General features: G+C 47.0%; 1 protein-coding gene and 1 non-coding gene across 4 annotated transcripts in view; one reads left to right on the top strand and one right to left on the bottom strand.

Annotated features, from left to right (window-relative positions):
- Positions 1 to 13,490, top strand: part of Allc (allantoicase) — a 35,091-nt gene continuing 21,601 nt past the window's right edge. Inside the window, exons 1-3 of one of the 3 annotated variants that reach the window (XM_006239944.5) lie at positions 1 to 116; positions 8,535 to 8,742; positions 11,098 to 11,148. In XM_006239944.5, coding sequence (XP_006240006.1) covers positions 8,653 to 8,742; positions 11,098 to 11,148 — 141 coding nt within the window. In that variant the 5' untranslated portion in view covers positions 1 to 116; positions 8,535 to 8,652. Of the gene's footprint in view, positions 117 to 8,534; positions 8,743 to 11,097; positions 11,149 to 13,490 lie in introns of those variants that run through there. The other 2 variants (NM_001013037.1, XM_039111788.2) reach the window with 2 other exon arrangements.
- On the bottom strand, positions 6,725 to 6,828 carry LOC120093293 (U6 spliceosomal RNA). The gene has a single exon (XR_005486401.1). It is a non-coding gene; the product is annotated as a U6 spliceosomal RNA (small nuclear RNA).

Genomic DNA, 13,490 nt, shown 5'->3' with positions numbered 1-13,490 from the left:
TTCTATTGTTGCTGGTGTTCACAGTTCAAAGCCCTGGACTGTGGGGAGTGAGAAATTCAATCCTAAACACTGGGATCTGGACTCGGGTGAGATTGGAGATCTGTTTATCACATCAAGTAATTCGTTATGCCTAATGTTGATGTTGCCAAGGGAATGAGGTGGGAGAAGGGAGGATGAAGTCCAGTCTCCAAGAACACCAGACCCTTGGTTGGGGGAAAATAGGGAGGTGACCTGAGGCTCTATGATCAGTATGGAGTTCTAGGGCCCAGCTGAGAAGGACTGAGGGAGACTTCATCTTCTGGCTCTGGTCTTTGTCCTACCGGAGTTTAAGTCATATGACTTTTGTCTTTAAAAACATCTAAACATGGGCCAGGCCTGGTGGTGCACACCTTTAATCCCAGCACTCAGGAGGCTGAGGCAGGCAGAGCTCTGTGAGTTCATGGCCAGCCTGTCTCCAAAATAAGTTCCAGGCCAGTTGAGGCTGGGAACAGAGACAAAGGGACTCTGCCTCAAACAACAACAGCAACAACAGCAGTAGCAGCAGCAGCAGCAACATCACTGGGCACAAAGTGAAGCAAGCCCAATGCTACTGTTTGAGCAGAAATACCCCACCCCCACCCCTATGCAGTCCTCAATCTGCATCCTTGTTTAGGAGGTTATATAACCTTGGGCTCTAATGGATTCAAAGAGGCACAGGTAAGAGCAGAGGCAATCACTCACTACGTAGTGCAGGCTGGCCTTGAACTCAGCTTGCTGAGTGTTGGGGTCACAGGTACACACTACCACACCTATGCAGCCCTGCTGGTCTATGGCCAGGACTCTCCTCTGTTGCCTGTGACTCCCTGGGCTCTGCCTCAGCTCTCTCAAGCTTTGTCTCAAGTGAACAATGTCCTTCAGTTCACCTTGAGGTTCATTCTTCTGGCAAAGCTTCTCTAGAACCTAACAGTAACCCCCCTTCCCCCACCCCAGATGTCTTTTTTAATGTGGGATGATTCCAGGCCAGGATAGCTTCCTCTACATGTAGGGGGGCAGTCCCTCCCCAGCTTCCCAGACTGCTATGTATCATGCTCTGCCTAACACTCCCCTCAGCAGTGATTGCCTTAGTTACTGGCCTGTGTCTTACTTTTGATGGCTGGGAGTGTACGTGGGCAGCAACCAGGACCAACTTCAGCATGCTGCTGGGCTTAGGGATAGCTGGTTCCTGGCCTCAGCAGCAGCATGGTATTTAAACAGATGTCAAGGAGGGTATTTAAACAGATGTCAAGGAGGGTCACTGTAGTCTGATATTTGGGCTTTCCTAAGAGACGGGGAAGGGAGAAGGGTGAGAATTTGGAAGGGCTATAGGAACTATTCATGTCTTCCTCTCGGACCTTAGCTGATTCTTTTATTCATTCATTGGTCATATTCCTCACCTCAGAATCCTTTCATCTCCTCCTTCCCACTGAACGACTTCTCCATAAGTCTCCCTCTTATTTTTATGTCTTTAAAAATGGCTGATGCATTTAATTAAGATTGTTGGCATGAACACTTGTGTGCACATGTGTATATATGTGTGTTTTTGTGAATGCAAGTATGTGTGTGAATGTGTACATGTGTGTGCACATGTAAGTAAGCATGTGTATGTGTGTATATTTGAGTGAGCATGCGTATGTGTGTGTGAGTGTATGTGTGAGAATGTGTGTGTGTGCATGTATGTGTGCAAGTACATGAGGGTGCATGTGTATCTCTGTGTAAGTGTGTTTATGTGTGTGTGAGTGCCTGTGAAATGTGTGTATTATTTTCTTGAGCAAGGGAAACATCAGTGGTTACACTGAAGAATATGACTCCTTCTCCTCTGCCAACCATTATAACATGACTAACTCCTTGGGGCATGAGTGGGTGACCTGGGCCAGTCTTTAGTGACAGGTAGAGGGAGAGAGAGAGAGAGAGAGAGAGAGAGAGAGAGAGAGAGAGAGAGAGAGACAGAGAGAGACAGAGAGGGACACAGAGGGAGAACCAGATGATAAGGAGACAGATAACTTCGGGATCACGAGGCCTTTCCAGGGGAGAAATAGGACAGTCAGCAGAAACTATCATACAGTGGGGCCAAGTCAGCAGGAAGATAATCAAACAACATTGCACAAGAGAAACATGGTTTATCTCTAGAACACTACAGAGAGAGACTACAGCAGCCTGGGCACTGATCTCATAGCCTGGTACAATGAGAAGAGTTGGGTTCTTAGGGTCTAAAGCCACAGCTTCCACAAGGCCCTGCCCCAGGCTACTATTGGCTGTGTTTCTTCTCTATACATCAGAGCCTCAGGGCCAGCCTTGGACAGGCCAGCCCTCAACAAGTGGGGTCCAGGTCCAGAAGTGCTTCAGTGCTCCTAGACAAACATGCAAGAGGGCTTTTTGGCTAAGGGAGCTGACAAGGTTTGGAAACTCTACCTGCATCCTGAAGTTCTGCATGTTTGAAGATTTTTATTTTGATTGGGAACAACTTTTCTTGGTTGGGAAGTCTGAGTGAATGTTAATTTTGAGGTTTATTTTTATTTTTTTTATTTATTTTTTTTAAAGATTTATTTATTTATTTATTAAGCACACTGTAGCTGTCTTCAGACACACCAGAAAAGGGCATCGGGTCTCATTACAGATGGTTGTGAGCCACCATGTGGTTGCTGGGATTTGAACTCAGGACCTCTGAAAGAGCAGTCAATGCTCTTAACCTCTGAGCCATCTCTCCAGCCCTATTTTTATTTTTTTTTTAGAAATTCCAGTGTCTTTTAAAGTTTTTTTGTTTATTTTTCCTTTTGGCATTCTATATAGACAGAGGTAAAAGAAAATGAAACATAAATGTAAAAAATCTTAAAGATCCCATCTGTAATGTAATAACACCCACACCAACTCTGAGACAGGGTTTCTCTGTGTAGCCCTGACTGTCCTAGAACTCTCTTTGTAGACCAGGCTGACTTTGAGATCAGAGATCCGCCTGCCTCTGCCTCTTGAGTGCTGGGATTAAAGGCGTGTGCTACATTTTTCTGGTGGCAATAACATCATGCCATCTGTGGCTGTGGCTTGGGGTGAGGGAAGCTCAGGACTCTATGTTGCATTTTCTTCTCTAGTTTTGGGTAACGTGTTACTCTTTGAAAGAAAAAAAAAAGTGAATGGGCACATGAAAGATTCAAAGTAGACAGCATTCTTTGTTCAAGAGCCTGATGAATCCCTGGGGCTCAGGTGACTGGGCTCATCTTGAGCTTAGGGTCCCTGGAGGGTCCAAGAATGCTGTGGTGAGCAGCGCCACCTGGTGGCCTGGCTGGGAGAGGACTCCTGGCAAATGCTCTTCAGACTATGTATGCTTTGGGTTCCCTCAGGCCAGGGGCATTCCTTGTCATCTAATACCAGAACCTCAGCAGCTCCCATTGTTCTTTGGTGGTAAGGCTCTGCCTCCTGAGAAAGCATCTCACCATTTTGGGCTTCAGTTTTCCCATCTGTACAGTGACAGAGTTGGGGAGGGATATTGATTCTCAGCCCACCAATTCCAATGTTCACCAACCAGCCTTCCTTTCTCCTCTCTCCTCTCTCTGTCTCTTTCTCTGTCTCTTTCTCTGTCTCTCTCTGTCTCTCTCTCTCTGTCTCTGTGTCTCTGTCTGTCTGTCTGTCTGTCTGTCTCTCTGTCTCTCTGTGTCTTTGTCTTTCTCTCTGTCTCTTTCTCTGTCTGTCTGTCTGTCTCTCTGTCTCTTTCTCTGTCTGTCTCTCTGTCTCTCTTTCTCTGTCTGTCTCTCTGTCTCTCTCTCTCTGTTTTTTCCAGGGAATTTTGTTAATTATTTACAAGTGTATGGACACCATACCAGTGACTATACATACAATTGAAGAAAATGTCTCTCACCACCCCAGAAACGATGGACTATCTAACAGAATCCCAGAGAAGGGTGGGGACTCACAATCCATCCCCATTCTATGGCAGGACGTTGATGGGTCCATTCCTGTGCAGCTACTGTGAGTTCATAAGTGCAAGGGCTATGCCAGAAGCAGCCCTACGTCCCTCCTTTCTCTGCTCTTAAATTCTTCCCTCCCTTTCATGAGCCTTGGAGGTGGTGACATGGCTGTGCACTCAGTAGACACTTGTCTCAGACCAGTTAGGACCTTCAGTAACCCATCACTCACTGCAAAAGAAGCTTTTTGGCTAAAGTGTTAATCTGTGGACAAAAGGATCTAGAAGGCAATTTGATGGACACATCTTATTCATTGGCAAAACAACAAAATAGTTTTCCTCCAGGGCCTGGGGTCTCCCCAGCCTTGGAGGGCCTGGGGTCTCCCCAGCCTTGGAGGGCCTGGGGTCTCCCCAGCCTTGGAGGGCCTGGGGTCTCCCCAGCCTTGGAGGGCCTGGGGTCTCCCCAGCCTTGGAGGGCCTGGGGTCTCCCCAGCCTTGGGATTTTGACAGGTTTATAATATCAGACACCAGTTCTGTTCTGTGAGCCTCCAACACACAGTAGAAAAGCAGATGATGTCCCTGCAACATTCATGCCAGGATTGCCTTGAGTGGGCCATCCTATGGATTCTGAGTATGTGTGTGGGGTGGGGCTTGGGATCTGAGGCTTTAAAAGCTCAGAGGTGATCCGAAGAGACACACCAAGTGGGGAATCCAGCAGCGGCAACACTCACGCTGCTTAGCACTTAGCCCTGACCAGAGTTCACTCCACCCTGGTGCCAGCATGGGATGCTGAGGACAGGCAGGGACTGCTCTGGCTTACTCTGTACTGTATGGGATATGAGGTTGAGCCTTGCCTAGAAAGGCTCCATTTAACAAGCAATAACCTTGGCCTGGGTTACTCCATTTTGAATGTAAGTGCCAACAAAGAGGGACTGTACACCTTTCCTAAGTTAACGGCTACCATCTGCCAGAGCGCCAGGATGCACAAACTGATAAATGATTCGTTTGTGCCAATAAATAACCTGAAAATACTCAAATCATATCATAAACACAGACACATGAGCTTATCAGTCATACCAGATGGAACCCCCACATGTGGGACTGTAAAGAGGGATCACCCTGACACCAAAGTGTGGCAGGCATGTTGGCTTGTTGCTTGTGTTATCTGGGAAAATTGCCACAGTGCAAGTCTCCAGCTTCTTGCATGGGCTCTGGTGTGAGTGTCATTTCTTAACCTGTTTCAAACTTATACTAGAAGTTGTATAAATGCTCTCATAGTGCGGTTGGATAAAAGGCCTGGGGCATCTGCCTCTTTTTTATGGAAATCTCCCCCATGGACATTCCTTGTGAACTGCCTTTAGTTTGGGCTCAAGGATCAGGTTGTGTTTCCCGGGAACCCTCCTCTCCCCTGTGAATAGTCCAGGGCTGGCAGATCTTGGGTCTGGTCTTATGTTTGTAACCATCTCTCTGGATGTGCTTGCCCACTCCTCTCAGTGTAGGACACTTCCTTTCTGATAAGTTAATGCTTGTCACCTAGGCTACAACATGGCTTCCTAAAGACAAACATCCACCACCAGAATAGAGAAACCATCCAGCAAGTAGTACTGAGCAAAGCACTGCCTTGCACTCTGCAGACAGTACCCTCTGCAGACACACCCTTCACTGCCCTGTGTGCACATGCATGTGTGTGCACGTGTGTGTGCGTTTGTAATTATGTGTATGCATGTGCATGCATGTGCAAGTGTATGTGATTGTGTGCATACAGAAAAAAAAGCACCCTAAAAGCCACTGCAGAAATTCTCCAAGCTATTGTTAAAATGTGTTTTAAATGGGCAGAAATAAATTAAACAGAGGGAGGAATTTCTCCTCTCCCTCACGTCTCCGAGATTTGTCATCTGCTCACTTACTCCCTCCTACAAGCTTCCCTAGAGAGGAGAAGCCATTAAGAGACCCTTATGGTCACTTCTGGGAAATACTCAGGTCTCCATCAATCCCCTGGCAAAGCTCCATTTGCAGTGGGAGTCCCGCTACTCATGCATATTTGTAATGTGTCTCATGGAGAAAAAGCAAAGCAAAGGGGGAGCTGGAATGGCTCTGTTAGCAAAATGCTCACCTGGTGCTCACAAAGCCCTGGGTTCGATCCCAGCACCACATAACCAAGCAGACACCTGCTATCCTAGGAGAGGCAGGAGGACCAGTAGTTAGGACTATCCTCTACAACATAGTACCTTTAAGGCCAGGCTGGGCTACGTGGAATCCAATGCCCAAAAAAAGGAAAAGAGGAAAAACTAACAGACCCTTGTAAAATTCACCAGTGTCCCCCTGTGGGGGTAAGTTTCAAAAGAATGTTCAACTCCAGAAGCAACTTGCTAGTCCCAACTGTGGGGACAAGTGGTAAGAAAGGCCGAGCTTTCGCTTTCCTCTGTGGCCACTCCCACTGTCTTCTCTGCTCTGCCTTTAAGCCAAGATACTCATTAAACAGCGGGGGCTTCTGGGACTAGGGACCCAGCATGATGTCACATGTCACAGTGGGAACCAGATGACTCATGTAGCGTTGAAATTCGATCCGGCATCATTTAAAATTCAGCTTCTTCACTGTATTTATAACATGTCACATGTCTAGAACACACAGGCATCTGGTAAGTAACTGCTGTTCTGGGTGTCAAGGTAAGTCTGCACACTGCAGAGGTATACGTCTGCCTATCATTTCCACGTGTGTTACAGGAGAGCATCCATTATCCTAGTTCCCTGTTATTAAGGACCTCAGCAAGCATCAGACTTTACTAATGGATTTTCAAAGCCTTTTTTTTTTTTTTTAATATGGAACGCTTCACGAATTAGCGTGTGATCCTTGCGCAGGGGCCATGCTAATCTCTGTATTGTTCCGATTTTAGTATACGTGCTGCCGACGCGAGCACTCAAAGCCTTTAAAAACCTTTCCAACACCAGACACCCTTGACCATGCCAAGGAGGGCGAGGCACGTTCCAGGCATGAGCAAAAAGTGAACTTGAGTCTGAAGTAGGAGAGATGAATGCTGGGGACCTGTATACGTTTCCAAGCCAAGACTGTTTCATTAGATGCTTTTTAGCTGGAAAACCAGTGAGACGAGCACTATAGACTGGTCATTGGCCAGTGAGGGGAAGCTGGACTAGATGGAATCAGAAGTTATCGAATATTATAGGAATTCAGGCAAGAAATGCTTAGGGCTGGCGACATGGCTAAGTTGATAGAGGACTTGGCAATGTGTGCGTGAAGCCCTGGGTTTGGTGCCCAGCACCTCAAAACAGGAATGGTGGTTCAAGACTGCAATCCTAGCACTTGGCATAAAACGTTCATGGTTATCCTTGGCTACATAGTAAGTATAAGGCCAGCCTGGGCTACATCTGATCCTGGAAAGAGAGGGATAGAGGAAGCGGGAGGGGGGAGTTTTGGCAAAGAGTACCCTGTTCACAGGATTTAGAGACTGAGTGGAGAGCGAACACTGAAGAGCAGGCAGTGAGTGTCTTTCGGCTGGTGACTCTGCAGGGACACTGTGTGTGTGTGTGTGTGTGTGTGTGTGTGTGTGTGTGTGTGTGTGTGTGTGTGTACATTCTCCTTCAAGCTACTACAGTTGCCTAAAAGGAAAGCATTAATTTTTAAAAAGAATAACTTGCTTTTAATTGTCTTTGAGAACATTCTAATAATACCCTAGAGCAACCAGGCAGCAGGTGCAAATGAGGTGTGCCTGCTGTGCGAGCCATGCACAGCTGGACAGATGCTGCCTTGGCCAGAGACCAGGCCATAGGCCTGGAGGACTCATGTCACCAGGAAAACAAGGAGCCTAACTCGTACCTTATTTTGAAGACATGGTAAAATGGAGAGAGGGTCCAAAGAGGAGGGGCCCAAGGATCTCTCTAACCCTAAACTATTGGGTGATCCTTGTGATCCCACTTTTCTGCTCCTGGTAAGAACAGAGAAAACCATATAAAATTAACATATTAGTGACTTTGTACCACTGTGGCAACAATGTAACACCTGACAGAAACAGTTTAAGATTTGGTTTGCCTCCAGATCTCACTCAGACCAAGGCACAGGAGCATGTGACAGAAGTTTATGTCATGATGTCTCAAGATGCACAAAGTTATGACAGGAAGAATATCCCCTTCCCCTACACCCCACCCCTGACCACTGACTCATCAGGGAGTGGCACTGCTTGAAAAGGATTAGGAGGCGTGGCTTTTTTGGGGTAGGTGTGGCTTTGTTGAAGGAAATGTGTCACTGTGGGTAGGCTTTGAAGTTTCAAAAGCCTAAGCCTGACCCATTATGTGCTTCCTCCGCTCTGCTGCCTGTGAATCTGGATGTAGAGCTCTCATCGGTTTCTCTAGTACCATGTCTGCCTGCACACTGTCACGATGATAATGGACCAAACCTCTGAAACTGTCAGGAAGCCCTAATCAAGTGTTTTATTTTACAGGAGTCACTTTGGTCATAATGTCTCTTCACAGTAATAGAAAGGTGACCACGACAGAAATCAAGACACAGCATGGCCTAGTGTAGACCTAGTTGGGATCTGTACGTTAAGTGGTGTTTCTTCTTACCTGTCTCTAACTTCCTGTCTGTTTTGGTTGCTTAACTCTCACCAAGGTGAAGAACAGTCCAGCCCTTGGTTGCCTCACCTCCAAAGGCTTCCAGGCATGGTTTTTGAGACCTCCTCACTTCTGAAGCTTTCTGGCTGGGCCTGCCCTTCTCAACTCTAGGAAGCATGGCTGATACTCCAAAGGAGGGAAAGCTGACCAGATTTCTGGACTTTACCCAGCTGATTGATTTGGCCTCTGAGTGCGTGGGAGGAAAGGTAAGCGGGCTCTCAAGGGCAGGAAGTCCGTGTTAGGTTCAAACACTGAGGGGCCCACTCAGGCTACTTTGACCCAAAGTGAATTATAGTCAGGCCCAGCACTGGCAAGGTTCTGAAGAGATGAACTGAATCCAGGGCAAATCTGGACTAGGGCAGAAATATATATATATATATATATATATATATATATATATATATATATATATATGATGTGGATATATGTGTGCATGTGAACATGTGTGTATGTACATGTTTGTGCATATGTACACAATGTATGTGTGTGAGTGTACATGTGTATGTGTGTGCAAATGTACATGCATGCATGCGTGTACATGTATGTGCATGTGTGTGCATACATGTACATAATGTATGTGTTGTGTGTATACAACCTATGTGATTGCATGTGTGTATGCATGCATGTGTGCATTTGTATGTGTATATTATACTGCATGTATGTTAATGTATATATACTGAGGCCAGAGGATGATGCCAGGTGTCCTGTCACTTTTCACCTTAGTCCTTTGAGATAGGCTCTCTCACTGAACCTAGAGGTCGTCACTTTCCAGATATTCTGGCAGCCACCCCCTGCACTGGGTTGCAGGCCTCCATGGGCCATGCCTGGCTTTTGCTGAGGATTTGGGCTAAGCCTTTATGCTTCCATTGTGAGGCCTCTCACCCACTGAGACATTTTCCCCATCCCCTACTTTTATTTTTTATGTGATGTTTGCTTTGCACTTGTGCAAAGTTCACTATCCCTCTGTGGTGTTCTTATTTTTAGAATGGAACAGAGTTTCCAAAGTTTCCACATTCCTACTTCAAACAGGTTCTAAAGGCCTATGAACCACATGGTCATGGTTGTCATAGCAACAGTGTTACTTCTATGTATTGATTTTTTTGATTCATTACTTTTCTGATTGCTATGATAAAATACCCGACGAGAAGCAATGAAGGAGGGGTTGGTTTGTCCATGATGTCAGGGAGGACTTCAGGGGATGTAGTCCATTACAGCAGGGTATGGAGGGCAGCAGGAGTGGGAGGAAGCTGGTCCCATTGCTCTAACAGTGAAGGAGCAGAGCTAGAGGAATGCAGGTGCCCGGCTAGCTAGTTCATTCTCACCCAGCGGTCCACAGTATGCTTTACTCAGGGAGGAAGTGCTTCACTGGTGTGCAATGCGGCAGTCCTTGGTCTCACTCAGAAGTGTGCTGCTTTAGTGGGGACATCACCAGGACAGCGTGCTACAGCACCATCTTCCTGGAGCCATTTGTAGGGAGAATGGTGGCCTCCAAAGCTGAGGTGTGACCCAGTGAGCGTTGTTTTCTTTTCTTCCCTTCCTCCCCCACCTCTCTCTCTCTCTCTCTCTCTCTCTCTCTCTCTCTCTCTCTCTCTCTCACACACACACACACACACACACACACACACACACACACACACACACACACGAATACGTGTTGTATGGACGGACATGTGTCTGTGTTTCATGTGTGTTGTGTGTATATATGGACATGTGTCTATGTTTCGTGTGTGTTGTATGTATGTGTGGACATGCGTCTGTGTGCAAAAGTGTGTGCCCACAGGTGTGCCCAGAGTCCAGAGGAGGAAATCGGATTTCTTCCTCTATCCTTCTCTACCTCATTTGCCTTGAGACAGATCTCTTACTGAACCTGGAGCTGTTTTTTCTTTTGCTAGGCTGATGGCCAGGGATACCAGTGATCCTCCTGTCCCCACCTGCTTACAGTGCTGGGGCGACAGGTGTATGTGTGTGGCCAGGCCTGGCTTTTCTTGCTCAGTTCCTCATGCTTGCTCTCCTGTGCTCTTAACCATTGAGCCACCCCACCCCCTGCTCCACCCACTGAGCTCTTTATAAAAGAACCCCAAGGCTAAAAAAGGACACACAAGCTTGGTGGGTAGGGAAGGAGGGGTGGATCTGGGAAGAGTAGAAGGAAGGAGGGGGAGGAAGGGAGAGAGAGAAGGAGGGAGGGAGGGGGGAGGGAGGGAGGGAGGGAGAATATGATCAGAACATGCTTGTACGAAATTCTCTAAGAACTTTATAAGAGCCAAGAGCCTGACAGAAAGACGCTGGTTTATTTACATTCCAAGTGTGAGACATTAGCATTTCCATCCAGACTGTAGAAGGGATTCAGAAGGAAAGAATGGGAAGAAATGACTCAGGAGGCGGCAGGCTTGAGACCCAGAAGCTTATAAAGCATTGCAAGGGAAACTCCACTGTCTCTTCCCTTAGGCCATTCCACACACTCTTTTTTACTGCATCTCCCAATGTTTCGCTAGAGGGTGGAATAAAGTGTGTTTTAATTTATGGTAATTTCATCTTGACTCCATTTTCTTCTCTTTGTTCAGGTTTTGTTTGCAACAGATGACTTTTTTGGTCCTGCAGAAAATCTCATAAAGGTATGGCTACCGGCATCCTGTGTGGACAGTGATTGGCCCTAGCTGAAGCTCTGCACTTCACTGAAACCCACTGGCCTGTCTGGGACAGCAGCTTGTGTTGTGTACTGGGCAGGAAGGATCAGGCTACAGGAAACACACCCAAATCAGCACCAGCTCCAGGGGACACTCAGGGACAGGTGGAGCCTGGAGAGGAGGGGAGGGGCCAGGCTGACAAAGGAGAAAAGCTCATTGAGTATGTCCTTTGATTCATGAGGATTCCATACCCTGGGCTGGAAGAAAACATCTTGAGATTTGGGAACATCTGCCTGATTCCAAAGGGCAGGGCATTCTTGGTTAAAGAGTAGCCCAGTGGGTTGACTTGCTTCACAGGCCTGAGGACCTGAGTCCAATACCCGTAACCCACAATAGAACCAGAGAACTGACTCCTGAAAGCTATTTTCTGACTCTACACATAAGCCACGGCACACCCCTACTACATTCACACACACACACACACACACACACACACACACACACACACACACACACCACGCCATTAGTAATAAAAATAAAAATTAAACTGTGGACAGATAGAGTTGGGGAGATGGCTCAGTGGATAGGGTACTTGCCAAGTTTGGATACCCAGAGTGTGCAAAGAAATCAGTCACAGCGGTGCGTGTACCTATAATCCAGGCTCTGGGAAGGTAGGGTCTTTGTGGCTTGTTGGCCAGCCATTGTAGTTTAATTGGTGAGCTCCAGGTTTCGTGAGAGATCTGTGTTTAAAAAAAAAATGGGTGTGTGGGGAGGTGTGGTGGTTAAAGAAGACATGGATGTCTGACTCTGGAAACCTAGGAGTATGTCAGCAAGTGTGACTGCATTGCCATCAGCCTTGGTTAGAGGTCCCTAGAGACTGCTGCTGTGTCAGAGAAGGACCTGGCTGAGCTCAGAGCAAGTTGACTCACCTAACTCTGAAGGCACTGTCCATATATCAACTTACTTTTTACTCAGGAGAAAATGAAATAAAATGAGAATAGAATGAAGGCATCAGGATAAGAGCGTGTGGCTCTCCTAGATACATACTCCAGGAGCATCCTTGAGAATGAGTGGGACTTCATGCAGAGGTCATGCCGGTGTTAGGAGCTCACAAGGCCTGAAGGCTACATGCCACACCGAGAAGCCCAAGCAGTGGATTTGGGTAGGAGTGTGAGGACAGGCCCTTACTTCTATTTTACATTCTGGTGCACCCATGAACATGCATATAATACCCTCATATGAACACACATGAGCATATATAGTCACATTTAAAACATTAGGCATGGGTTTTACATTTCCCCATTATTAATTACTACTACTACTACTACTACTACTACTACTACTACTACTACTACTACTACTACTCATTTATTTTAAATCAGAAACTCTCCCTTGTAGCCCAGGCTTGGAATTGATTTTATGTAGCCCAGGTTGGATTCAAGCTTATGGCAGTCCATCTGCCTCAGCCTCATATGTGCCGGGATTATTGGTGTGCCCCATCATGCTTGGTGATTTTTTTTCTCCTTTTGAGGGAGGGAGGGCAATGAGGAGGGGGAGAGAGGGAGGCAAGTGATTAAGTTAAGGTCTTTTCTCTCATTGGTCCTCGCCCACTCCTCACCCTCCCCTTGGCAGAATGGACACTACCCAGCAGTAGTTTCTGTCAGTGTTTGCTGTCAGAGCACCACACACAAGAGACGTACACAGCCAACGCACGTTCCTACAGCTTGGAGTCTGGACATCTAGGATCGAGGCTGGCAGAGTCACATCACTGTGTCCTTATAGGTTCAGGACAGAGAGAGAATGCTCAATTCTTCTTATGAGACCCAGCCCAATTGTGAAGAATTCGGCCAGTCAGCTTCCTACCCTGAGAGTAGGCAGAGTATGAGAGAGGAGTCAGCTTTTAAAGAGGAAAGGTTCTATCTGCCTCATGGCTTCAGAGTGTTCACCCATGGCTTCTTGGTCTGTTGCTTTGTGCCTGTGGCAGCACAGAGCACCATGATGTGAGTGTGAGGTAGAGGCCTGCTCACCTGAAGGCAGCCAAGGGACAAAAGAGAAAGGGCCTGGGCTTCAGCACCTCCTCCAACAAACACCTCCAGAAGGCCTCTCTGTAGGCACCACCTCATAATGTGCAAAGCTGAGGGTTAAGCCTTTGTTTAATACCTGAGCCTTTGGGAGTATTTAATACCCGAACTATAACATGTTCTGCCTTTGTGACCAATTCACTCCTAAGTCCCCACTTAGTCACCCCAGTTCATGGGTGGGGGCCTTGACACAGGGATGGGAATCTGGGGCGTAAACATTCAGTCCATAGCAGAAAGGTCTGATGTATC

This window comes from Rattus norvegicus, chromosome 6 (genome assembly GCF_036323735.1).
Source record: "Rattus norvegicus strain BN/NHsdMcwi chromosome 6, GRCr8, whole genome shotgun sequence".
Taxonomy (NCBI): domain Eukaryota; kingdom Metazoa; phylum Chordata; class Mammalia; order Rodentia; family Muridae; genus Rattus; species Rattus norvegicus.
This window is presented reverse-complemented; position numbering and strand designations above follow the sequence as displayed.